We start from the raw sequence: 27,280 nt of genomic DNA, 5'->3' as shown, positions 1-27,280 counted from the left end.
TAGAAATAAATATGTTGAGGGGCGCCTGGGTGGCTTAGTCGGTTAAGCATCCAACTTTCACTTAGGTCATGATCTCGCGGTTCGTGGGTTCGAGTCCCGCGTTGGGCTCTGTGCTGAATGCCAGCTCAGAGCCTGGAGCCTATTTCAGAGTCTGTGTCTCCCTCTCTCTCTGACCCTCCCCTGCTCACGCTGTCTCTCTCTCTCTCCTAGAAATAAATAAAAATATTTTTTAAAAAAAGAAATAAATATGAGGAAAGTGTGTACCTCGTACACAAACTGAGGACCAGACACATTCCCACATCTGGGGAAGCCAATGGGCTTACTTACACAAAGCCTCACCCAGCTGCTGATGGATGGACTTGGGGATATAAATTCAAACACATGCAGATTTTGCACATCAAACAGCGAGATGTGTTCTTAAAAGAAAAAGCAGTCTGTGGGGCGCCTGGGTGGCTTAGTCGGTTAAGCATCCAACTTTCGCTTAGGTCATGATCTCGCGGTTCGTGGGTTCAAGCCCCGCGTCGGGCTCTGTGCTGACTGCCAGCTCAGAGCATGGAGCCTGTTTCAGTCTGTGACTCCCTCTCTCTCTGGCCCTCCCCTGCTCACGCTGTCTCTCTCTCTCTCTCCTAGAAATAAATAAAAAAAGAAAAGAAAAGAAAAGAAAAAAGAAAAGAAAAGAAAAGAAAAGAAAAGAAAAGAAAAGGAAAAAAGAAAAAGCAGTCTTTGAACACCGTGCCCTCTCCATGGTGCTGAGGCCAACTTCAGAAGCCGTGGTGCTAATTCAACAATGTTGCCTCGGCTCGCAACCCGTCGTGTGAATCTCTTAGAAGATGAAAATCTTGGTAAATTATGGGAGTGCTGATTTTTAGGTAAAACTGCTCAAATCCAAGTACAGTGAAAACGAGGAATTTTTAAACTCAGCGATAATGTTTCTAGAACAACAAAAACACAAGGTATGAATCTAAAATAATGTGACATTTTCGTATGCGGCTGATGGCTCATTCTGAAGGTTAATTCTAGATGTTTTGGGATAACACCTGTCCAATGGGTGCGAGGGGTCTTCTGGGTGGAAGGTGCTGGGCTTTGCTGCTGGAGGACGCGTAACCAAGCTGAGAGCCTGCAGCCATCTGGGAGCTCCTGGTGCAGGAAGAGACGGGCTCCACTCCAGCGGGAGGTGGAAACAAGAGCCCCGCTCGAAGGGCATGGGTTGAGTGCTACAGAATTCAGAAGCAAATGGATTGTAGCTGGAGGTGTGATCAGGAGAAGTTTGGAGGGGGTGGCGCTTGAACACTAGGAGTTAAACAGGAAGAAATGAGGGAAGGCTGTTAAAGGGGCAGATGCGGCAGCGAGTAGGAGGCAGGGAAACTGCACGGCTCATGGTGAGTGTGGGTGACTCCACGCAGCTGCCGTGTCCGGAACACGGGATGCAGGAAACAGGGTGGGAGGAAACCACTGATTTCAGGACAGATCAACTGGAAGCCACCTGTGGGAAGCCTTGCATTCTAGGCCTATTTCGGTTTTACATGGTCTTTTCCCTTCGTTTCCTCTTTGTTCCTGACCTGAATTCATGTCCCAGTGAGTAAATGCCCCCACCCAGCACTGGGGCCATAACAAATTCAGACCACATTCAGAAAAGAAAGTCAGAACGGCTCATGTGATCCATCAAAGTCACTCTACTATGGAAGGAGAGAGGACAGCCAGACTGGAATGAGAAATAACAGACTGATTGTTTAAAAAGAAAATTTATTTATCTACCAATATTTACATGAATGCTCATTAATTCAAGGACTGTACTAGGCACCCATTTATCCCCCAAATTTATAAAATATGAACTGACAAAATATTGTTAGTTTCCCTTTCTAGTAAAACTATCTCAGTCCAACTCACATAACTGAATACATTTAATATTTTTCTTTTTTAAGTATAGGTAAACTGGGGCACTTGAATGGCTCAGTTGGTTGGGTGTCCAACTCCTGATTTTGGCTCAGGTTATGAACCCAGCATTGTGAGACTGAACCCCATGTAAATCTCCATGCTGAGTGTGATGCCTGCTTGAGAATCCCTCTCTCCCTCTGCCCGTCTCCTACTCTTCCTCTCTCTCTCAAAAAAGAAAGTATAGGTAAGCTATTTCTATTTTATCCTTTTTCTCAAGTTTATTTATTTTTAAGTAATCTTTTTGTGAAAAAAAAATTTATGTTTTATTTATTTTTGAAAGAGAGAGCATGAGCAGGGGAGGGGCAGAGAGAGGGGGACAGAGGATCCAAAGTGGTCTCCATTCTGTCAGCACAGAGCCCAATATGGGGCTCAGACCCACAAACCATGAGATCATGACCTGACCCAAAGTCAGACACTCAACTGACTGAGCCACCGAGGTGCCCCTTAAGCAATCTTTACGCTCAACATGGGTCTAGAACCCATGACCCCGAGATCAAGAATTGTATACTCTTCTTACTGAGCCAGTCAGACGCCCACTGTTATATTCATTTTTGTGCTTAATTCTCTTATNTGCCCCCACCCAGCACTGGGGCCATAACAAATTCAGACCACATTCAGAAAAGAAAGTCAGAACGGCTCATGTGATCCATCAAAGTCACTCTACTATGGAAGGAGAGAGGACAGCCAGACTGGAATGAGAAATAACAGACTGATTGTTTAAAAAGAAAATTTATTTATCTACCAATATTTACATGAATGCTCATTAATTCAAGGACTGTACTAGGCACCCATTTATCCCCCAAATTTATAAAATATGAACTGACAAAATATTGTTAGTTTCCCTTTCTAGTAAAACTATCTCAGTCCAACTCACATAACTGAATACATTTAATATTTTTCTTTTTTAAGTATAGGTAAACTGGGGCACTTGAATGGCTCAGTTGGTTGGGTGTCCAACTCCTGATTTTGGCTCAGGTTATGAACCCAGCATTGTGAGACTGAACCCCATGTAAATCTCCATGCTGAGTGTGATGCCTGCTTGAGAATCCCTCTCTCCCTCTGCCCGTCTCCTACTCTTCCTCTCTCTCTCAAAAAAGAAAGTATAGGTAAGCTATTTCTATTTTATCCTTTTTCTCAAGTTTATTTATTTTTAAGTAATCTTTTTGTGAAAAAAAAATTTATATGTTTTATTTATTTTTGAAAGAGAGAGCATGAGCAGGGGAGGGGCAGAGAGAGGGGGACAGAGGATCCAAAGTGGTCTCCATTCTGTCAGCACAGAGCCCAATATGGGGCTCAGACCCACAAACCATGAGATCATGACCTGACCCAAAGTCAGACACTCAACTGACTGAGCCACCGAGGTGCCCCTTAAGCAATCTTTACGCTCAACATGGGTCTAGAACCCATGACCCCGAGATCAAGAATTGTATACTCTTCTTACTGAGCCAGTCAGACGCCCACTGTTATATTCATTTTTGTGCTTAATTCTCTTATTTCAAAGAGAATATGGGAGCAGATTTCAGTTCAATCCTCGCCGAGCCTCAGTTAGTAGAACTTGAAGAAAGAACTACTACATTCAAGATGTATCTGAAGGAAAATTCTACTGCAGTCATCCCTCATTTTATAGCACAGAAGTCGGTACCGCTGGCTGGAAAGTTTCATTTATCCCAAAGATTTTCAGGATTAAAATAAGAGGTCTGAAACCTCAGGAGACAGCCTTTCATAAGCACACCAAAACTTCCGGTGAGGTAAAACTAAAAACCTGAAGGTTTTAAATATCATTAAAATGATGAAATAATATTATTTCTTTGAGACTAAAGCTCAGAATGTGGTATAGTATTTACAGGTGAAACTGGGTTTCTGGGCCCCAACAAGATGGTCGGCATATAACGTTAGTTTTATGGAGAACTCTGTAAAGGTCTCTTAAATATTTGTTTCATTGTTACTGGAATCTATTTAGGGAGAAATATTAACAAATAATATTATCGTATTCTACATTATATGATACATATTCTATAAGAAACAATATTAATAAAGTATTTGCTGTGGGGGAAAAGCACCGGTAAAAGAGCTCACCTCACCGTGTTTAGAGCGCCATGGTGTGGCACCGCAGCGAGTCGCCTGGAGCCCCTGCCCTGGCCGGGGGATCACACTTTACTGCACTGAGCCGTCCACACTAAGGGCTTCTGCCGTACCTGCGAGTCCTCCCGCACCCACAGTTAGACGCCCGGAGATAACAGGCTCAGGATGTCGACCACCCACTACATATCTGACGTGGATGGTCTGTCTGCCTGGCGGTGACGTGCCTGAGTCACACATCTAGCACGTGCTCTGATCCAGCCTGAGGATCTTTACGCTTGGGGCAGTAGGTTAAAAAAGAAACTGGTACCCTGGGTCAACCACCCACAGGTCCAAATATGGTCTACGGGCTGGTGCCTTCACCCAAGGGACACCTGCATTCCGAATTAATTAAGCATCTCTCCTCCCAATGCCTGCTGGATTTGGCTCTTCGCCAAAGTCAGTTCAGGCAAACTCCTGAAAGGGAATAGCATCGCTCATTGGCCCGCATCCTCTTAAGAGATGCCCTCTGCTTCTTAAACTAAACCTCATAAGAGGAAAAAGTACTTACAAAGACAGAAGAAAGACCACCGTTCCCTGCAGGTTAACCAGCACGGCAAGGGTCCTCCAGGAGCGGATGAAGTATCCCAACAGGGCATACTGGGCGATGCCAACCGCGAAGAACAGGCCACCGATGGATCCTAATTCGGGGAAAAGATGCCTGTCACAGGAGGAAGCCCCATCCTCGCCACCCTTGCCAACCCAAGTCACAAGCTGGTGCCTTCCTAGGGAGATGCCAATGGGAAGGAAAATCCTACCCAAATACTCAGTATCAAAGGATCAACGTGGAGGAGAGGCCAGCAAGTTAGTGGCAAAGGAGGAAGGACAAGGAGAAAAGTACAAGGCAGATTTTAAGGGTTTGTCCAAATGCTTTCTGCACTCAAGCCCGTCCTGACAATTGCCTGGCCTGTGATTGCAATCCTGGGACTTCGCCTTTTCACAAGGCTGTGCCTCAGATCCTTATTTTACATCACAGGCTACTCAGTTCTGCATATTGCCCTGCCCTACTTCATTTATTACGACCAGATATATGACATTTTCTATTTGTTTGTCTGTCTCCATGAAGCATGGATTTTTACCAGCATCCTGATCGAAAAAAATCAACCACGGGATTGTTTAAAAAACTCCTATGTTTTTTGAAATAAATGCTGAGACAGGTAGTAAGCCCACTAGCTTTGCTCAGTATACTTGTGAATTTCTACCTGGGACACACCTTCCACAACTGCTACTATCACTATCAGTAGCAGTAAGAGCTACTACTTATTGTGTGTTAAGCCTTTTACACACATTGTCCTATAAAGCAGGTGCCTTACACCTATGCAAAGAGGAAACAGCACAGAGAGGTTGGGTGCCCAGGGCATGGAGCTGTGTGCATGGCTGGGACCCCGCCCCCAGTTTGCCTGACGACAGAGCCTGTGTGCTGTCCCAATCCTCTCTCTCCACCCTTCAGGGGGAAAGCGGGCTTCCATGGGCAAATCATGGCAACAGGATGCTGTTGATCTTGTGACAAGAGTTCTCTTCAACAATCCTATCAAAGAAATGCTGACTTGCGTTCTTGTCCACAGATCTTCATTTTCTAGCAATAGTGACCTGTAGACTCTGTGCCCTGGTGAGGAAAGGGGGGGGAAGAGGGGAGAGCCGAAGCGGCACCTTCAGCATGTTCAGGACACGTGGCCAGCCAGCTATATAAGGGAGTGGGACGCTATGATTTCCCTGGAAACTTAAGATAATCAATAGCTATTACAGGTTCATTACGGTGCATCAGACAGCACCTGGCTTCCAAGAATAAGACTGTCTGTCATTGCTCAGAACAGCTCCGAGCGCTCGGTATCCATTGACAGCAACATAGGCGAAAGGAAGACAGCCCACACAATGGGACCATTTAGAGGGGCTGAGTTCAGACCCCAATTCTGCCGCTTGCTGTGGTGCACAAATCACTAAACGTCTCCCAGCCTCAGTTTCCTCATCAGTAAAACAGAAATCATAATACCTACCTCGAAGAGCAGTTGTTAACTTCAGACAAAATAATGCATGCTATACAAATGTCAGCTATGCTGTCCTGCTGTACACGTGGGTATAGCCCCTGACATCTATTAACTTTCCCCCGCCCCAAGCAAACCCATCTGGAAGCCACCTGTGGTGAGTATCTGCTACAAAATATTGTCTCCCTAGCACTGTATCTAATTCCAAGAATACTCCTTCCCCTTTCCGGAAAGCAGATCTCTCTTTACTCCATTTCCGTGGTTCAAGTGGGGGCTGCCCATCCTGGCCCCCACTGCAGCGACCTCTGCTGGGCTGGTGGAGCGCTTACACAGGATTATGTTTTAAGCCGTCTCTACACCCAACGTGGGGCTTGAACTCACAAACTCATAACCCAGAGTCGCATGCTCCACCGACTGAGCCAGCCCGGTGCCCCTTACCCAGGAGTTTAAATACTACACTTGATAGTAAATCCAGAGAGCTACGGGGTCCTATCCCTGAATGTACCAGAAGCTTCTCGGGTGGGGTGGTGGGGTAGGGGGGAGACAAGGAGCATCTGACTTCCTGGTTCCGGGCTTCTCTGAGGCCTGGCTCTTCAGAGGTTTGGTTATATTCTCCAAATAATTTCCCTTCAGACACATATGCTCCTCAGAGTTGAGTCTCCGTCACTTACAATCAGCTAAGAGTTGGTATCAATTGGGTGTGATAGGTAAGAGGGAATGATTCAAAGGGGTCTAGTTCAATGGCCTTAAATGCTGTGATGACCATGCACAGAGGTGCTGGGAGATGGAGATTTGAGGTGAAAGAAAGCAATGTTTTTACTTGAGGGTCTCAGTGACACTCCTATTTAACGTCCAGCAAGATGCTGCACGTGTATGCCTGGAAATGACAACGGAGATAGGGCGTGGAGATGCAGATGTGGTTATTTGGTTAAAAAAAAAAAAAAAGGTAATAAAAAAATGAGCATTTCAAATCGCCACTTCTGCACATTGTAATTCTGGAGAACCACACTGGTGGTTTTATAACTGCTGATGGGCCATTGGATATTTATCCTACTTTTCCAATTTCTTTTGTTTTAAATAATTCCCAAGCCTGCTATTTTTGCTCAGTTTGCACAAGTAAAAGCCAAATTTTGGCAGGTCTGACTTCATTTTTGTAAAGGGTACCAGCGATCCACCCAGTTTTCGAGCAAAGCCACGAGGTCCCCCGATTCCTCTTTTCTCCCCACTCCGATCCTTCAGCAAGTCACTGTGCCCCCCAAATCCAGCTCAAACGGATCTCTTCCCCGCTCCTCTCCCTGTACCTGTCTAAGCCTGTTCCACGTTTCACAGGCCAACCACAACCACCTCCCAAATGACCCCGCAATTTCCCCTCTTGTCCCTCCATAGTCTGTTCCCCCACCTCTGCCAGGGTCGGCTTTCTGTATCCATTCTGATCCTATCACTCTGCTACTTCACTCACCCACTGACTTCTCACTGCACTTTGAAGAGAAACAAATTTCTCATTTGGCCTAGCACGGGCCTTCTGTAATCTGGTCCCTCTGATGTGTCCCTCCCCAACCCATGAGAGAAGTATTTAATAAATACAGTAAGAAGGCGCTGGGAGAGAGTGTCTAGGATTTCCTAGGTTTGCCATATTTTTCAGTTTAAGGTGAAAGCAGTTAATGCCCTTTTGAGGAAACAGACGCTCTCGGAATAATCTGGAGACAATCTGTGAGGATGTGAGGGAAGTTCCCCATCTATGAGGCAGAACCCAGGGGAGACTTTCTACAGAGGACTACGAATAAAATGACTCATTCAAGGTCACACGGAACAAACTGTGGAACGCAGATCTAATGGTTAGATAGACAGTCTCAAGTCCAAGTGCATTTTTGGACTCTGGGGCTAAACTGGTTCCCAATGGGGTTTTCCGGGGCCAATCGCCATCCCCCTTATCTGCGCGGAGTGAGGCAGTACCTGCGAGTGCCCAGTAGGCAGTGCCCACACATTCGTTCAGCAGGACAAAGGCCACCAGGGACATGCCTCCGTTCATCACACCCACCAGGAAGCGGGTTATTGCAAAGAACTCGTAGGAGGGGGAAAACCCATTGGCAATAGCAAATAAGATGTCAAGAGCAAAACCTAGAATAAGAGGGATAGTCATCAATAATCCAGACAGAAAACAGCATTTGATCAAAGTAACAAATGATACTCGTTACATTTGTAAAGATACATCTTTGTAAACTTAAATTTTCTGAGCTGTGTTTGTTTAAAAGAAAAAAACATGTTCTCTTGAAAACTATAAAGAACAACTGAGGTTTTTCTTCCTTCGTTACAAGCTGATATCTGTCGATCATGCGCTGTTCACAGTTCTTCACATTACTGTTGGGAATGGAAAACTCCCAGCCCATCCTCGGCTTGTCAGGAGAACTACAGAGTCTTACAGAACATATTTGACATGAACCAACATGCAAGATGTAAGGAAATGGATCCAGTACCCTGGCTCCATCTCTGATCTCCTTAGAACCACGGTATAAATTGGCATCCCTGAGGTGCAGAAAGTACCATCATCTCTGAAAAGCTTACATGCAAACACGTGGCCTTCCTCAGCTACGCTGCTGGTTTAAAATGCTTTGCTAGCACCAACTCTGGCTGCAGTGTGGCCTCTTGCCTGTGTAATAAAAATCAGTTCTGTATCCAGGGGGAACTCTCTGAGAACCTTAAGGAAATAGTCCCCTAATTATCTCCCTTAGAACCTTAGGGAAATAAGTCCTCGTATTCAGTGCATGAGCACTCTCGTGGCTCACCTGTGAGATAGACTTTTTTCCTTCCGAAGCGATCAGACAGCTGACCGAAAGAGATGACTCCCACAAACACCCCACTGAAGAAGAAAGAGCTTGCTGCACTGACTTTGTAGGATCGGTTGGCAATTAAAAACCACTAGAGGAAGAAAAAAACAAAAGGGACATTTAGAGCACAGAAAAGATGGATGGGCTGAGTTGACTGTTAAAAAAAAACAAACAGATGTACAACCAAAACATATACACTGGAAATTCTCTACTGCAATACCCATTACTGACCAGAATTTGGTAGGTCATTACCCTGGATAATATCCAAGGAGATTTTGTCTTCAGAAGCACTAGACTTCATCATTGTAATGTGCCCCCACCATACACTACGCACATTTTGTTACAGCACTGAATACAGTATATAATAGCTATTTTTATATATGCATTTGGTGACTATGTCCCTCTTCCTAAACTCTTATATTTTTTTAAGCTTACTTATTTATTTTGAGAAAACATGCACATGGGGGAGGGGCAGAGAGAGAGGGATAGAGAGAATCTCAGGCTGTCAGCATGGAACCTGATGTGGGGCTAAAACTCACGAATTGTAGAGCATAACCTGAGCTGAAATCAGGAGTCAGATGCTTAACCTACTGAGCCACCCAGGCGCCCCTAAGTCCTTGTATTCTTGAGAGAAGGAGCTATGACCCACTCATTTCCATTTCTCTGATACCTAACATACAACATGACATATATGAGGCAATCAATGACCAGTCCCTTTCTCTAAGAAGTTAATAGGTTTTAAGTCCCTCGAGTACTTTTCAAAAAAAAATAGTTAATAATAGAAATACCATGTGATCCAGTAAATCCACTTTTGGACATATACACAGAAGACCTGAAAGCAGGAATTCAAACAGATATTTGAACCTTAATGTTCACAACAGCACTATTCACAAAAGCCAAATGAATGGATAACCAAAATGTGGTAGATACATAAAACAAAATATTAAAATTTTTTTAAATTTTTTTGAGAGACAGAGAGATAGAGCATGAGTGGGAGAGGGACAGAGAGAGAGGGAGACATAGAATCTGAAGCAGGCTCCATGCTCTGAGCTGTCAGCACAGAGCCCAACGCAGGGCACAAATACATTGACTGTGAGATCATCACCTGAGCTGAAGTCGGACACTTAACTGACTGAGCCACCCAGGTGCCCCCCCCCATACAATAGAATATTATGCAGCCTTAAAAAGGAAGGAGGTTTTGACAAGCTACAACAGAGATGAAACTTAACCTTATGCTAAGTAAGTAGATAAAAGACAAATATTGTAAGAACTTATTTATGACTGTAATATTGTGATTTATAGTAAAAACATATACTTGGTCTTCCTCCCCTGCTCCTGCCACACAGTTCCTAAAACCCTCGTAATTTCCTACAGAAATCTTTAGTAATGTTTAGTTTTGTTCTCCGTTCCTGAAGTAATTTCAGAGCAACAAAGGAGACGTGGGTGTCCTCTGTTATTTTAACAGCCTCTTTCAACCACATCTCAGTTTATTTACTAAGGTCACTTTTGGAAAGCTCCTTAGATGAGGGCTGGTCACCAAGGGACCCCTCCCTGCCCCCCACCCCTGCCTCAGGGGAGGCTGTGAGGGACCGCAAGTTGAACCAATTGCCAACGGCCAATTATTTGATCAGTTTCGCCTGTATCATGACACCTCCCTAAAATCCCAAAGGGACAGGCATTCAGCTGGTGAACTCGTGCAGGTGTGGGCACAGTGGTGCCCTGAGAGGGCATGGAAACCCGCGCCCCTCCCACACGCCTCGTCCTGTGCCTCTCTTCCATCAGGCTGTTCCCTGAGTTCTATCCTTTGCAACAAACCCGCAGTCTAGTAAGATGTTTTCCTGAGTCCCATGAGCTGCTCTGGCAAGTTCATCTATCCTGAGGAGGATACCGCAGCACCCTCTGATTTCTGGTGGATCAGAAGCACAGGAAACACTGCAGACTTGCATCCAGCGTCTGAAGGTGGTGGCAGCGTGCGCCTTGTGCCATCAGTGGGAATCAGTGGGACGGAGCCCTGAAAGCCATGGGATGCGATGCTACCTCCAGGTGGATGGTGTTGGAAGTAAGTTGCGCTGTAGGACACCCAGCGGGTGTGGCCGAGCTGTGTGATGTGGGGACCTGCCTCATCTGCCCCCACAAACCCTCTCTCATGAGTCTGGTGGCCAGAAGGGTCAGAAGTGAAGCAGTAGATGGTAAAGGAGGCATAGGAGGAAAGTTTATCCTTTACCTGGAGTAGTCAAAGCCAAGGACGGAAAGTAGAATAGGATTACAGGGGGCGGGGTGGGGGAATTGGGGAGTTACTATTTAATGAGAACAGAGTTTCAGTCTGGGAGGATAAAAAAGTTCTAGAGACGGACAGCGGTGACAGTTGCATGGCATGCATATACTTAATGCCACTGTACCCTTACAATGGCTGAAATGTTACATTTTATGTTAGGCATATTTTACCTCAATTAAAAAAAAATCCCTTGANGAAAGGGAGAGAGGCAAACCTTGAGAGACTCTTGAATGCTGAGAACAAACTGAGGACTGATGGGTGTGTGTGGTGGGGGAGATGGGCATGGTGGAGGGCATGTGTGGGGATGAGCACGAGGTGTTGTATGGAAACCAACTTGACAATAAACTATTTGTAAAAAATAAATAAATAAATAAAAATTTTAAAAAATGAATGAATAAATAAAATTACAATCCTCAAAAAAAAAAACCCTTGAGTACTATAATCTTCTAGTTTAGGGAAACTTGTGAACTTAATTAAAGAGAAAGAAATCACCTCCTGCTTAAAACGCTATTATCTGAAACCCTCACTGATGGTGTGTTATGGCGATCTTTGGTTACAAAGGTAGAAGTGGACCTGAATCACAGAGACAGAGAACCAGGAAATGCCAGCCCCTTCTTCTGAAGTCCAGGAAGACAGGCTCAGGAAGAGCCCGAACACGCACGCAAGGAGGCGCACCCCTCTCTCCCCCCCGCCGTCCCTTCGGGTCTTTGACCTCCCTTCCCATGCTCCGACAAGCAGTCATCAAGGATCAAAGCACATCTGAGCTTTTTCTCTCTTGTGTTTCCTATAGGACTGCGACGGTGAGGTTCTTGACCACACAGCTTCTGGACGTCTCTGTGCAGCAACAATAACAAAATTCACAGCAATAATGACAATAATATTCACTGGAAAATAAACAAAGATAACGGCTCCTCGCTACTGCTGGCTTGACTTCTGGATTCCCCAGTTCCCCTAAACCATCCTTTACAAGGTTAGTGAACTGGTTTTACCAGCCCCTCATGGATGAGAGATCATAGACTAGGGTGTCGCTGCTATTGGAAATAGTAATCAGGAATTGCTGCTCCTGGTGACAGTCATGGTTCGAATACGAGGGATGGAAGCAATGTGACAAACATTTGAGATGTATTCTAGACAGGCTTTCGTTTGGGCAGTCAATAAATACTTGATTAGTTTCTACTGAAGGCTGACAACTACATTAAACACTGGAACACAGATGTGAATAAGCTGGATGTGGCCTCTTCCCTCACAGATGGTCAGTGCCAGCAGAATAAGCACATAGGGATAGACTGGGAGGGCACCTCTCCAAATAGGGTAATCAGGGAAGGCTTCTCTGGGGAGGTGATGTCTGGACCAGAAGTGACTACTCTGAAAAGCTATTTGGGGAACATGAGAAGAAGAGCCCCCACCCTAAGGTGAAGGCCCACCAGTGCGCCCCCAGCAGGGTGCCATGACGAGACCAGACAGGTGCGCAGGTGTCAGATCACACAGGGTCCTGGGCCACGGGAAGGAGCTGAGGTATTACTCCAGGGCAAAGGGAAGGTGTTGGATTACTGGAATTATGTTTCTAAAGATCACTCTGACCATTCTTGGAGAGCGCATTACAGCACAGAGAAGTGGGGGCGGGGAGGCTCGTGCACTAGCTCAGGAGACCATGGAGGCTTGCATGAGGGTAGAAGCAATGGTGATGGAGAATGACGAGGACTTGCGATGCATTCCGAAGGCGGAAGTGGCAGGCTTTGCTGATGAATGACACAGGGTGGGGGACAGAGAATCAAGGGTTTCAACTAAGTCGTTGACTTTGGCCACTCACTAGATGACCTTTATTGAAGCAGAGAAGGTGGCAAGTGGGGACCAGGTATGTGATAGGAAAGAAAGAGCTCTGTTTGGACTTGCTAAGGTTGAGGTGCCTATAAAACATCCTAGTGGCAATGCCAAGCAGAAGTCTGGACACGGGTCTGGAGCTCCAGGGAGAGGGAAAAGACTCAGGGCTGGAGTCCAGGACACCCCCATGTTCAGAGGCAGAGTACAGAATGCCCATTAGAGCAGACTCACAAGTAGGACTCAGAGGCACAGCAGGAAAACAGGGAGGAGCATGGTGTCACAAACACTACGAGAAGAAATCTGATTCGGGGAGGGGGGAGCGGCCAGGCGGGTGGATTCTGCTTTAGAGGTCAGGTAAGATACGGAGACACGCAGTTATATTTAGAAACAAGCAGACACTTCAAAATAGCAATTTCAGTGAAGTGTGAACTGAAGCCTGATTGGAGGAGGATGAGGAGTTGCTGGCAGCAGTGCTATACAAAATGGTTTCTGGAAGTTTTGCTGTGAAGAGGAACCAAGAAACGGGACAGTGTGGGGATGGGTATGTGGGACAGGTTACAGGCTGGTGTGCATGCTGATGAGAGAGAGCAACTGAGGAAGGTGGGATGTGGACTCAGAGCAGGCAATGGAGAGGCCCCTGGCCAATTGCTTCATTTCTTTTTCACTGAAATATCAAGTAAGGTCACTGGTTGGAGGGAAGTAGAAGTGGGGGGTGGGGGGGCATTTCAAGTTTCAGGAGGACTATGACGGACTCCTCTGAGGAACGGGATGTGACCCATTCAAAGGAAATATTGCAGGACTGCCATGGCACGGTGACTATACAGTTGGGCTTCATAGTTACCGATTTTGTGAGGAGGATTGGGAGTTAAGCTTACACAGAGTTGGGGACTTCTCTGGAAAATTACAAAGAGAGAGGGATGCCAGGGCACTGTGGGGATTTATGAAAGAGTAATTAGTATAATAATGGAATCTATGCCATTTAAAGAGAAAAGCAGACATAGGGGGATTGTGGATAGAGAAATGAATGTCATCATCAGAAAAATCCCCTACATCAACTTCCCTGTACTTCCCATTCTTGCCCTGACTGAAGCTTGGTGGTCCCCTGTGGAAATCACTCAGTGAACTGGATCCCTTTCAACTGGAGCCTGCTTTTCCTTTTGCACCCATGGACCTGAGAGCCTGGGGTGGGAGAAGATAATGAAATTTCAAAATTGTCAACTCACCGGAAGATCACGTTACCAGATGACATAATCCACTACCCTTCTAGAGCTGATAGAGACGCTAGCTTGTTTTGAGCAACAGCCACTCTTCCTCCATTCCATAGTAATAGCGTGTTTACTGGGCATATGGCTAGCCAGATTGAAGACTAATGCCCCAATCTCTCTCACAATTAGATGTGACACATTATCAAGTTCTGCACAATGAATGCAAACAGTTGCACCATGTGGCAACTTCCAGGACTTTGTCTTAAGAGACAGCTGATTTACCCTTTGCCCCTTCTTCCTTTCTATCCCACTGCTTGGAATGTCCATGTGAAAGCTGGGACTCTATCCAAGGCCATGATGAAGAGGGCCACAAATTAATAATGGTGCAGTCAAAAGCTGAAGGAGCCTAGGTCCCTGAGAACACTAGGGTAGGGCTCAGGCATTGGCATATTTTTTAAATTCTCCAGATGATTCTCCTAGGTTAAGAACCCCCATCCTAGACCTAGTCATCCTCAATAGCTGTATCACCTCTAAAATCTTGACTTTGAACATCCTACTTACTCTCCTTCCACCTCTTTCTCTTCCAACTCACTTCCCCAGTACCCTGCTTCAAACCTTCTTGAAGCTCTTCAAGGTGCCAGTCACCACACTCTACAGTAAGAATGGCCTGAGTCAGCAAAAGAGATTCAATCATGGTAAGAAGCTCTGATTTAAGGATCTGTAAAGGGTAAAATATACTGTAAAGTTTCACATGAAAGAGATTATAAGAGTTCTGGAAGCTGAAGGAGAAATTCTAATTTGTAAAAAAATTATTTTGGATTACAGATAGTTCCACTGTAGAACTTTCAATTCATGAGGAATATCTATAGTGACATTTTTCTAGGTTGAAAAATAAATCCAATATTAGATACCCTGTTGGCCTAGAAAAGAGAGGACTGTATTTGTCACAGGGATATCCCTTCTCCTACAATGGCCAATAAACAAGGCCTTGTTGTATTAATTTGTAATACCTTGAAGTTCAAGCAACTTTTTATATTTTTAGCATTGTTGGTATTTGCTTTGGTGTTTTCATGCCTTTAAAATGTGGCCTGCACCTTTAGTCTTGACTATCCTGCACCTTGATTTTTGCTAGTCTGTTTATATGGTCAAGATGTTCAAGCTCATACTGATCTGTTTTATGCCTAATTAAGAAGGGGCTAATGTGCCTTCTCAATAATCAACTGGTCTGTTGATCACATCTATAGAACTCCAATCCACCAAAAAGGCCATAATGACCATCCTTCCAAAGACTGGAGAGCTGTTGGCTTGGATGGCAGTTATAAGAAGTAGCAGCCCACAAGACGTTTGACCAGCAAATTCCAAATTCTGATTCTCAGTTCCATGTGTGAACGTCATGTCAATGCTGGTTGGGGTAATGCACTTCCTTATTTCTCCTGTAATATGTTCAGGAATGGATGGAAAAATCTAAAGGCATTGTCAAATTTTTAAAAAGGCAAATTAGGGGGCACCGGGGTGGCTCAGTCAGTTGAGTATCCAACCCTTGGTTTTGGCTCAGAACATGATCTCATGGTTTGTGGGAGCAAAGCCACACACTGGGCTCTGTGCTCACAGTATAGAGCCTTCTTGGGATTTTCTATCTCTCTCTCTCTCTCTGCCCTCCCCTGCTTGTGCTCTCTCTGAGAGAGAAACAGAGCTGAAACCCAGGAAAACTCCCTGACAGATCTAGGTAAACTGGGCACAACTGCTTTAGAAATCAATTCTAAATCGATTCAAGGACTTAGAACAATGTGTTTACATCCAGCTTTCTATATGTACCGTCTCCCAACTTGTAAACACATTGTTTCCAACTTGTAAAACTTTTCAAATATACTTTATATATTTATCACATACCTACTATGTGATCTAAAGAGCTCTGTTTTGTCAAAGCTCACACAAGACACTGTAGGACAGGGATCCTTACAGTATTTGAGAAGAGGTACTGATGTAACATCTTGGGAAGAGGTCACTCACCAGACTCGACTCAACTGCTGACACATTTTCTCATCCCTTTGGCCAATACTTAAACAAAGTAAAATCCAAACCAGGATATCACCAGGACATTCGAAACTAACCTATAATAAACCTAAATATGACAACCATTATAGTCTCACAAAGTGTGTTTCTATGAGGCAAAAATTCATAACTATATAAGTCGCTCAAATCCTTAACTGGCTAGAGAGTATTGAAGGGGCGACAAGCCACATTCCAAAGCTAGAATGTTCTTTTTCATACAATACATTTCAAACTGACAAATCACTTGCAAGTTGAAAACGCTGGAAATCTTTTCCCATACATTAACAGACACGGAAGACTATAAAGACAAAATATTTTCAGTACAACCAACATCTGTATTTTTGTTCATATGCTTACCCAAATCATTGAGTTCATAAGCTGGGCATTTATTATGTTGTATTCTCAAAAAGGACTCGAGGGGGCTAGCACTAAAAATGTGGGCGAAATCAGTCACTCGTCTAAAGAAAGTAGACCTGGGGGAAAATCAGACACTGGCAGCAGATGCCTCAAACGTAAAAGGTGAAAGGAAAGTAAATATGGAGAATACTGGTGTGGGACAGAGCCGGATGCCATGCAGAGCCGTCCAAGTCTTCAGGGTAGAAATGAGGCAGGCAAGCAGAAGTGAAGAGTGTTGACTATTGACTGGATAGCAGGGAAGAATCAGGAGGTTTTTTTAATATCTGGATTCTTACTGCTTAGAGACTCAGAATAAGATGTCACCTCCCGTAAAGGGATAAGGTATCACACGTGTCAAGGAAGGGTGTTCTAGCTGTAACACAGAGATTGCAATAGACCCATTAAAACTCATTACGGTGATCTCAGCCAGCCAAGATGGGGTGGGGGCCTCAGAGAAGAGAATGGATTCAAGATGGAAATAGAGATTTGAGTGGAGCCATTGGTACCAAAAGATCAATCACAGAGTGAGCAAAGCTTGAAGGTGAATTTTTAAAAATTTTTTATTTTACATAGTGGGGAGGGGGAAAGGAAGAGGGAGAGAGAGAATCCAAAGCAGGCTCCATGCTTAGAGTGGAGCCTGACACAGGGCTTAAACTCACGAACTGTGAGATCATGGCCCGAGCCAAAATCAAGAGCCGGCCACTCAACCCACTGAGCCACCCAGGCGTGCCTAGAGAGAAGAGAAGTTTTAAAGGAAGTAACAAAATGTATCTTTAGCATCTCCCTTGAAGTCATCAGACCTTAAGCTCTATGGAAACGTCACAAGTCAATTCAGTCATTTTTCTGACATGGTAGAAATAGAATAATCTAAAAAAAAATAATTATTGCTTCAAAATGGACTGCATGCTTATACAATCCTAAAAGCAAAATTAATGTCCAAGTAATGACAAATACATATCAAAGATATATCACATGGAAAAGTGCAGCACCTGATAGCCAGATAATTAATAACCAACCAACTTTTGCATCATATTCTCCGCTAATCCCAACAACCACCTTTTAGGATTAAGTATTTATTATTATTATTATTCCCATTTGATAGATGACACAGCTGCAGCTCAGACATGATCACAAGAGATGAAGCCATGGGGCCTGCACCTGATACTGACGTTGGTCTCAAAACCTCCTTCTTTGAGTACTGTGTGCTCGAATTAGTTAAGTCTGAGAATTATGGAGCTCACCAGTGGTATAACACTATATTTAAGTGTGTTAAATCCCAAGCACAGAAATTACCATATACCAGGGGAAAGGTCTCATGTCACACATGAAGTTAAGGTCACATGGTCTATGTGTGGGGGGTACTTGAGAGTGAGAACAGAGTAACATACTTAAAAATCAACTTCCAGGGTCGCCTGGGTGGCTTAGTCAGTTAAGCGTCTGACTTTGGCTCAGGTCATGGTCTCAAGGCTTGTGAGTTTGAGCCCCATATTGAGCTCGCTGCCGTCAGTGCAGAACCTGCTTTGGATCTTCTGTCCTCCTCTCTCTGCCCTTACCCCGCTTGGGCTCTCTCTCAAAAATAAATAAATCTTTAAAAAAAATCAACTTGCAAAGTCTTTTTGAGGGCGGGAGGTGGAGGGATTTATCTCATTCCACGGAGGATGTTTTAAATACAAATACTTAAAGTTTCTATATATTTTTAAAATATTTTACAGTTTTAAAGTAGTCTTTACATCCCACGTGGGGGATGAACCCACAGCTCCAAGATTAAAAGTTGCATGCTCCACTGACCAAGCTAGCCAGGTGCCCCCAAATTTCTATATATATTTTTTAAGTTTATTTTTATTTACTTTGAGTGAGAGAGAGAGGAGGAGGTGAGAGAGAGGAGAGACAGGCATGGGCAAGCAGGGGAGGGGCAGAGAGAGAGAGAGAGACAGAATTCCAAGCAGGCTTCACACTGTCAGCATAGAGCTTGATGTGATGCTTGAACTCACGAACTGTGATCTTCATGACCTGAGCCAAAATCATGAGTCGGATGCTTAACTGAGCCACCCAGGCGCCCCCAAATTTCTGTATCTTTAATTGAACTTTTATCACATACTGTTGGACACCCTCATAGACCCGCATGACAGAAAAAAAAGCTTTTTTGCTGGTTTGCTTCCTTTTTCCCCTGCCAAACAGTACCACGCCACCTCCCCCTCCCCCACAGTGCTAGAACACAGGTTGTATGATGCTTCTAAAAACTGGTCACGAATATCGGGAAGACAAAAAAGCAAGAGCCCCTCTCAACTTAACTCTGAGAACTGAGACACGCAGCCAGCCTCTGCCCTGAGCAACTTCTCACCGGCTCTGTCAATGTCACAGATTTGTCTGGTCTCTGCTCCAGTTTTCTCCTGTGACCTGCACTGCCCGCTGTCCCCCTTCTAATGGATGGTGACATTCCATGGAATGGGAGCTGAGAAATATGCTGAGGCCATATACGACTCTAACGGGAGAGACAACCTGTTTACATAAATGAAAATCCTTTGCCCCACACCTTTCCCAGCAGTGGGTCATTTCTCTTCCCTAAGGAGGCCGTGCGTCCCTGTCTTCCTGGTCTTGGCCGTGGCGGGTGAATACCAATAAAGCCTCACTCCCATGTGGATAATGCAGAGCCACTACCATGCAGGGCCCAGGGGAGGGCACGGCTCCCCACAGGAAAACATTCATCACTCGACTTCTGCGTGAAGCCCGGCACCTCCAGGAACTGACCGTCCCCTAGTATAGCTCTCCCCCGCTCCCCCAGCCCCACCTCAGCCCCTGTGAGCTCCCGTTCACCCCCCACGGTCCTGCCTGAGCCATGGAGCTGACCACTCTCTCCACTGCACCATCTGCCTCCCCATTTCTGCTTCAAGGATGATGTTTGGTGAATTACACGTGTACTTGTCTCTCGCGTACGATGCTGTGAGCGTCAGATGGTCCTACGTGTGTCTACCTGTCAGGACCAGCACTAATTAAACCTGCGCTGAAGTATTCCTGCAACCAGACTGAAGGCTGTGGTTCATATGCAATATCACGATGTCACAACTTCAAGGATCGAGTCGTGCATTTATGGACAGGCAGGGCCGGAATGGCCTTCCCAGTCACCCAGGGGCCACTGAGTGGTGCTCCGGGGAGAGCAAGGGGGAGGGAGATCTGGAGTCGGAGGGGCTTCTGTCTTCTGTAGGACATACAGGATACTTTGGCTTTATCTGTAGCCTCTATGTTAATAAGAAAGAAAACTCTGGAGAAAAATAAAAAGGGGGAAAAAAAAAAACCCCAAACAACGGCAGTTTCCTGGCTAGAAAGGTAAAATCAGTACCACCGAAACTCGCTTCCCCAAGTCTGCAGAACCGAAAGCGGCTCACAGATGCCCACACTGAGAGAAGCGCAGAGGGTCTGCGGGGGTGAGGATGTGGCCGTGAACGACCCTCAGACCGTCAGTAACCCGCAGGCCAGGCAGGGGCCGTGCAGGTCTCAGAGGGACAGCCAAGCCCCTCGCCTGGCTGTGTCTCTTGGAAAGGCGAACTCGTTCGCAAGCCTGGGGTCCGCCACGAGTCCCCACTCGGATGTCCCCGGGGGAGGGGGGAACAGACCCTGTGGCGCAGCCTACCTGATCACAAAGGGAAAGGGAGGCAAAGGGAGCTTCCCCTCGCTGGCCAGGCAGGCTAGCCAGGGTGGGCAGACCAGACTGGGCACGTGCTGACTGACAGGGCTCTGTCACCACCAGTCCTGCTTTAGGGAAAATCAAGTCATATTTCAAGTGCCATTGCTCTACCTGGACCCTTGGCTTGTTGGTAGCTTCCTTCCCCCACCTCCCACCCCCGCAGGACCCCCTGAGGGCTCTGCACAGAACTGGCTACTACTCCATGGAAGCTTCTGAATTCTTTGCTACCAGGTCCAACTAAACTCGAGCCCTCCTGTACGTCCCACAAAAATATTTACAGCTTCGTCCGGGAAAATCCCACTTCTGTAGAAAATCAGGTAACCGGAGGTCTCCCGTCATTTGGGAGTACTTGGCCAGCGTATTTCAGGAACAGTTTCATGGTGATTAACTAACTCGCTTCGTTTCAATGTACTTGTCACTCTGAATTACCACTTAATGGGTGAAGTGTGCAGGCTATAACAATCAGTAGCTCAGGCATAAGGAAGCAAGACATTAAAAAAAAAAAAAAAAAACTAGCCCCTAAAGCAATTATTGCAGTGAATTTTTCAAATAGTTTTAATACTTGGTCTTTTGACCCCAGGGTATGGCTTGGGGAAAATATATTAATCTCAAGATAATAATCAGTCAATTTCAGTTCTTCAATATCTACAATGATATTAAAGATTCCAACCTTACTCTTTTTGGTTGCAAACATTAATTAAGCATGATAATTGTGTGTCGCCGTGATATTTGGTACTTTCTGAATGAGTCAGAGCTCCGGGAATAATTTGAATACAGCAGACAGCAATTTGCTACATAAATTCACCCCAATGGCTATTAGCTCATTGTAGAATAGTCAAGGCTCCTAGATTAGAGGGGTTCTTTTTTGCATTAATACCAAGTTAATTATATCTACATAACCTTTTATTCACCCTTCCCCAAACCCTCCATAACTTCTGCTAGCCCTGACCTAAATGTAATAAGGTGCAGGGTGGGAGTCTTAAAATATGTGTTTTATCAAAGCCACACTGAGATACCACCTCACGCCGGTCAGAGTGGCTAAAATGAGCAAATCAGGAGACTACAGATGCTGGCGAGGATGTGGAGAAACGGGCACCCTCCTACACTGTTGGTGGGAACGTAAACTGGTGCAGCCCTCTGGAAAACAGTGTGGAGGTTCCTCAGGAAACTAACAATAGAACTCCCCTATGACCCAGCACTGCTAGGAATTTACCCAAGGGATACAGGAGTGATGATGCATAGGGGCACATGTACCCCAATGTTCATAGCAGCACTCTCAACAATAGCCAAAACATGGAAAGAGCCTAATAGTCTGTCAACGGACGAATGGATCAAGAAGATGTGGTTTATCTATACAATGGAATACTACATGGCAATGAGAAAGAATGAAATCTGGCCATGTGTAGCAACATGGATGGAACTTGAGGGTGTTATGCTGAGCGAAATAAGTCAGGCAGAGAAGGACAGATACCGTATGTTTTCACTCATATGTGGATCTTGAGAATCTTAACAGAAGACCATGGGGGAAGTGAAGGGGGGAGAATAGTTACAAAGAGAGGGAGGCAAACCATGAGAGACTCTTCAATACAGGGAAAAAACTGAGGGTGGATGGGGGGGTGAGGGAGAGGGGAAAATGGGTGATGGGCATTGAGAAGGGCACTTGGGATGAGCATTGGGTGTTGTATGGAAAGCAACTTGACAATAAATTACATTCTAAAAAATGTATTTTTAACCCAATCTCCTGAAACTATAGAGCTCTACAGGCTCTATCCTGGTATTTATTTTCAGGGGTATTTTGTGAGAGCTCAACAGTTTTTATACTTGTTTTTTTTTAACCAAATACCAAATTTGGTTATTTTATACCAAATAATTTCCACTAGAACCATACAGTATCTGTAGACCACCAATCTGCATATTACAGGTATTTATCAACCAACAGGTAAGCTACCCGGCAAGTTCAAGGGTAGTGTCAATGCTCCCAGTCTGGAGACATGGAGGCGCAGCTGCAGAAAAACGACAGAGGTCATGGAAATGGACTTCATGCTAACAGTTAGTGGGCCGTTGGCCTGGGCACTGCATCCACCGAAATAAGGACGAACTCTCCGGGGTGGGGGTGNGAGGGGGGGGGGCTGCTGGCAAGGGCTGGAGGAAGGGGGCCGGCGAGGGCGAGGGCACAGCCACAGTTGCCAACCCGCCCGGTGCTACTGGCCTCCGGCTGCTCCTTCATCGTCCTTCTAACTGTTCTTCCCTCTGCTCCTGCTTCTCTGCTGACTCTTGTCATTTTGGCAGCAGCAGCAGCAGCAGGAAAGCTGGAAGCCACCCATACCAGCCACGGCGAACCCCCCGGGGACCTGGGACACCACCCACACGGGGCTCCGGTGTCTAGGGTGGAAGGAGAGGGTGGGAATTCATGTGAGACGGCCGCAGCCTGAGCGGTCGGCACAGGGCCCACGGCCGGACACTTTCTCTGAACCTCAAAATAAAAGGGGAAACATGAGCTCTGCACTGAAAATGTAAAGCAGGGCACGTCCTCTGGGGTCCGCCTGAATATGCCCAGAGGAGAGGTGCGGGTGGCACCGCGCACGAGGGCGGATGGTCTGGACGCAGGTGGCCCCCAAGGGGCAGGGAGACGGCGCTCCTTTGGCTTACTTGTCCTTTGCTATTTTTTGTTACATAAGGAAACTGCGAAGCTTATTTGGGCTTGACGATTACGGAGGCTTAACTGAATCATTCCTACTCTGGCAGTACTCGTGTGATTTATTTTTTTACTTGTTTGGGAGGGGGGCACCGCTACCCAGGTTCCTCATGAGATGGATACAAATATCCTGGGACTTGTATGATCACCTGGGGGAAAGCTCAGGACAGATTCGCAGGTGGGCGGACACCCTCTTCTCTTCTTTCTTTTTTTTTTTTCTTAACATTTTATTTATTTTTCAGAGACAGAGAGAGACAGAGTGTGAGCAGGGGAGGGTCAGAGAGAGGAGGAGACACAGAATCTGAAGCAAGCTCCAGGCTCTGAGCTGTCAGCACAGAGCCAGGCGTGGGACTTGAACCACGAACCGTGAGATCATGACCTGAGCCAAAGTCGGACGCTTAACTGGCCGAGCCACGCGGGCATCCCTCCCTCCTCCCTCCTACCTCAGTCATATGCCACAGTAGGAGGGGCCACAGGAATCTGTGACCTGGCTCCTCCATTTACTGTGGGACACTGAGTAAGCCACCAGCTACTCTGAGTCCACGCATTCTGGTATTTTTAGTTTGCGAGCCACGATCCAAACACTCTGTTTGCCCTTCTTCCTTAGAATTCACTCTCGGAGGCAAACCCAGGCAGGTGATGGGCAGCCCGGGCTGGGTGAGGACTCCTTTCGCTTGGCTTTCGTGTGTGCGCCATGGGCCACTGTCCACGGTCACCTGGCCAACCTTCATTCCCGCCAATCGAACCCGCGCTTCTAGCCCCTCTCCCGGGGCGGACCCAAGCTCCTCCCTTGGCTCACATTAAGTGCTTCTGGGGCTGCCACGGGCAGCTGGCGGCTGGGGAGATATGGGAGCCCTTGACCTTGCTCCTCTTCACTGACAGCAGCAAAGTATCTGGCTCTTTTAAATCCTGAAATGCCAACTGAGAAGCCGTTAAACCTAAAGACGTCTGTTAAAGAAAAATAAGTCTGAAGAGCACACTGGAGTAGCAGAAAGAATGTGGGCTCCTTGAACCCAGACCAGAGACTTATTCAATATGCGATTTAGGGCAAATTCCTTCAGTTCTCTGCCTGCCAGCTGTTTCACCCACAGGGCGGGGCTACGGCCCCACTAACTAAGCAGCACACGGGGAAGGTCTCTGAGTGGGAGCCTCTCCCATGAGAGCGAATTAAAAAGGAGTCAAAGTTATCAGCCTCTTCCCTCCCCTCTACCTACCAAACCTTATAAAACTGGTCTGCACTCACAACTCTGCGTGGACTGGTCTCACCGCAGCTGAAGACGCTGTGCGGACTGTGGACTTCTGTCTCACTGTGCGGCTGCCGGTGCTACCCACTCTCTGCCATCAACAGAGTGGGCGGGCCACGGCCACCCTTGCAGAGCATCGCGAACCCACTTGGGCCGGAGGCGGCCGGTTTAGCATCTGGGATGCCCTGAAGAGAATTTGTCCCCATGCAGCGTCCCCTGGAAACATCACCGAGCAGCAGTGCACGGCTGTCTCCAGCTGTGCAGCCAGACAACCCCACCCCCACCCGCCGTTCTGGACACATCTTGGAGCCCCCGCTGGAGACTGAGGACCGCTGTCTACATAGAGAATATGTGTGCCTTGAGATACCCCTCCGAGGGTGATGACTGCCCTCTTGATGGGACGGGAACCCATTGTGTGCCCTCCACCACGGGAGGGAGGCAGCAGGCAGCCACAAATCTACAATGACACACGTAACCATCAAGATGGATAGCAGCATATACAACTGAGTACATACATCTCAGGAACGAGAAAGGACAGGTGAGTAACAGCAGTGGGGAGCAAGGGTAGGGAAGAAAGAGTGAAAGACAAAGAGAAAAACTGGGAGATACATGCAGAGAGAATGAGACAGCAATGTCAGAGAAAGTGACAGAGAGGGTGAGATAGAGACCCAGAAAAAGGCAGAGAGAAAGAAAGGGGAGGTAAATAATGAGAAAGGCAGAGATGGAGAGAGGTAGGGACAGAGAGAAACGGGTGCAGAGAGACAAAATGACAGAGGCCGGGAAAAATGAGAGAAAAGAGAGAGCCAGAGAGAGGTAGGGAGGGAAGGAGGGAGGGGGGCAGGCACACAGTTCCGGTCTGATGAAGCCAGATGGTGAGAGAGACAGTAACTCGCAGATGTACCCTCGTGGTCGTTAGAAGGGGGACATGACAGGCAGGTAAGGTGAAGCCATTTTAGCCCATCATCCTTTTTTTTTTTTTAGAGCTGCTTTAAACATCGTCAGCACTTGCTGGGGAAGCTATTTAATCCCCTCTCTCCCACTGCTACCAACTCTTTCTTTCGGGAGTGGTACCTCTCGGGGCTCCCTTCTTTCTGTATTCAGCCTCCAGTCAAGCACTGTGAAGGGTGAGTCACCGGGCACCAGCACGGGAGGTCCGCTGGGGACCAGAGCACCCAATCCCGCTGGCCTGGAGCGTAGGGTCTGACGGCACCCTCCTTCCCTGGCCCGTATCAAGGCTGTCCCTAGCATCAGGTGCGTAGCAGCTGCCCAAGGAACCCTTGCCGATAGCAGTGTCCCTGAAAGCACTCCTAATCACAGATGTCATTAGGATTAATTTAAGTTCATTGAAATGTGTTGAGTGTCCGTGTTGAAGCATAGTGTCGCTATGGTATCGGATTTACTTTAAAGTAGGAAGTACATAGCATGGAATATTCTGCAGGAACGTTACTTAGGTCAAGCTCCCAGCCTGCCACCGCGAGCAGTCTAGTGGAGGCGGTACCGCCCAGCGGTGGTCAGTGGGCCTGTTCTCCGGAGGGAGCTCTTGCAAGGGCTTTAATCACTGTCTCTATAAGCAGTGGTTCCTTTGCTACTTCTCTATTTAAACAGCGGCCTGTTGACGAGCAGTGATATGACCCTAAATAACAGGTTATCTCTGGTAAAATTAAAGACACTTAAGATATATATGAATTAACTCGATATATTTTAGAGGCATTCACTACCCTTCCCTGAATTTGTGGGATAATCCAGTGTGTTCTGAATTCTTTATAAAGGGGTGATGCCCTTGGCTAACATCCCCCCTGGGTCCTGAGACAATATGAATTCTGAAAGGTTCTGTTTGCTTGATGCTGACAGAGAGAGGAGGTGTCAGTACTCTCACTATGGAAAACTGGAGTTTTTCTGTGGTGACCTGGTATGCGAACAGAATTCAAAATACCAGTAAAACCACAAGGCTAGGACTTCTCAAGCCTGCAAGCTATTTTATTTTGTGCTTCTCTGATAAGAAGAATTAAGTTCATAAATGCTTCTGTACGTGGCAGAATTTGGTCCGAGATCCACTTTCATTGTAATATGGTAATGGATTTGTTGGAGAGCCGACTTATGGCTCTCATCCACCGCACAATTCTATGGGGACAATAAACAGAACAAGGGCTTTTTGGAGACATGGCTAATTCCACAGTTGGGGTGGAGAGGGTGTAAAAGATGAACCTGGAATATCATGTTATCCCCCCTATTTTTTTCAAACCCCCCCAAATGAATGGGCACATCAGAAGGACACAGGAGGACTTTCAGCTCCAGGAAAATGGAATAAATGTACTTTTCCTTGTTTCTCTCAGTAGATACCACGTAAACCCCTGGCATTGTGTATAAAGCAAATATAAGACAGCTCTAAAAGGTGGAGGGAAGACCAGCTAGGACCCTGGGACCCAAGGAATGAGGCAGTGGTGAGTTCCCTGGGTTTCTCATTGCCTCGCATGCCCAAGACTGGGTACTGAAGAAGACAGCAACTCAGAAACGCCAAGAAATGACAAAAGAAGCCGCAGACAAAAACTGCTTTCTCCAGCCAAAGGCCTGGGAAAGGAGCGGCCCAGGAAGACAGACATTTTTAGATAATAACTGCTCTATTCCAGCCAATCAGCACTGTGAGAAACAAAAACAAACGACGGCCCCACCCCCATCCACAGCAGCAAAGGCTAAGTAGGGGAAACTAACCGCTCCCCCTCCCTGGCTGAGTAGTAATAAGTGACCCCCTTTCACTCCACTTGGGTGTGTCAGAAAAAGACAAGCAAGAGCCAGCACATTCATTCCTGCCTCCTGCAGTGAGGAACCCTGCATACGACCGCCGCCACCTATGCTGGTGCAACCTCCCCGGGAGACTGGATTTCTGCCACCGGGTGATAGCAATGAGGCCCCGCTCCCCTCTTCCTGGGCCAGAGCTGTATCCGAGAAAGTCAGCTGAAAGAGAAGGTTCAGTTAAGACCCGGAATCTCTTAACATAATCCCCCTAACTGCCGGTTTTGAACAAAAATAATCTGTGATACCGGCAACCAGGA

At 46.4% G+C, this 27,280-nt stretch overlaps 1 protein-coding gene across 1 annotated transcript in view; it reads right to left on the bottom strand.

Moving 5' to 3' along the window:
* SLC22A15 (solute carrier family 22 member 15) overlaps positions 1-27,280 on the bottom strand; it is an 86,629-nt gene that overhangs the window by 36,117 nt on the left and 23,232 nt on the right. The window contains exons 4-6 of the mRNA XM_077767842.1: positions 8,819-8,951; positions 7,989-8,153; positions 4,565-4,694 (exon numbers count right to left, since the gene is read on the bottom strand). Of these exons, the coding sequence (XP_077623968.1) occupies positions 4,565-4,694; positions 7,989-8,153; positions 8,819-8,951 (428 nt within the window). The remainder of the gene's footprint in view (positions 1-4,564; positions 4,695-7,988; positions 8,154-8,818; positions 8,952-27,280) is intronic.

The sequence above is a fragment of the Crocuta crocuta genome, unplaced genomic scaffold (genome assembly GCF_008692635.1).
Source record: "Crocuta crocuta isolate KB4526 unplaced genomic scaffold, BGI_CrCroc_1.0 scaffold180, whole genome shotgun sequence".
NCBI classification, from domain to species: domain Eukaryota; kingdom Metazoa; phylum Chordata; class Mammalia; order Carnivora; family Hyaenidae; genus Crocuta; species Crocuta crocuta.
The sequence above is the reverse complement of the archived record's forward strand: the minus strand, read 5'-3'. Positions and strand labels throughout refer to the sequence as shown.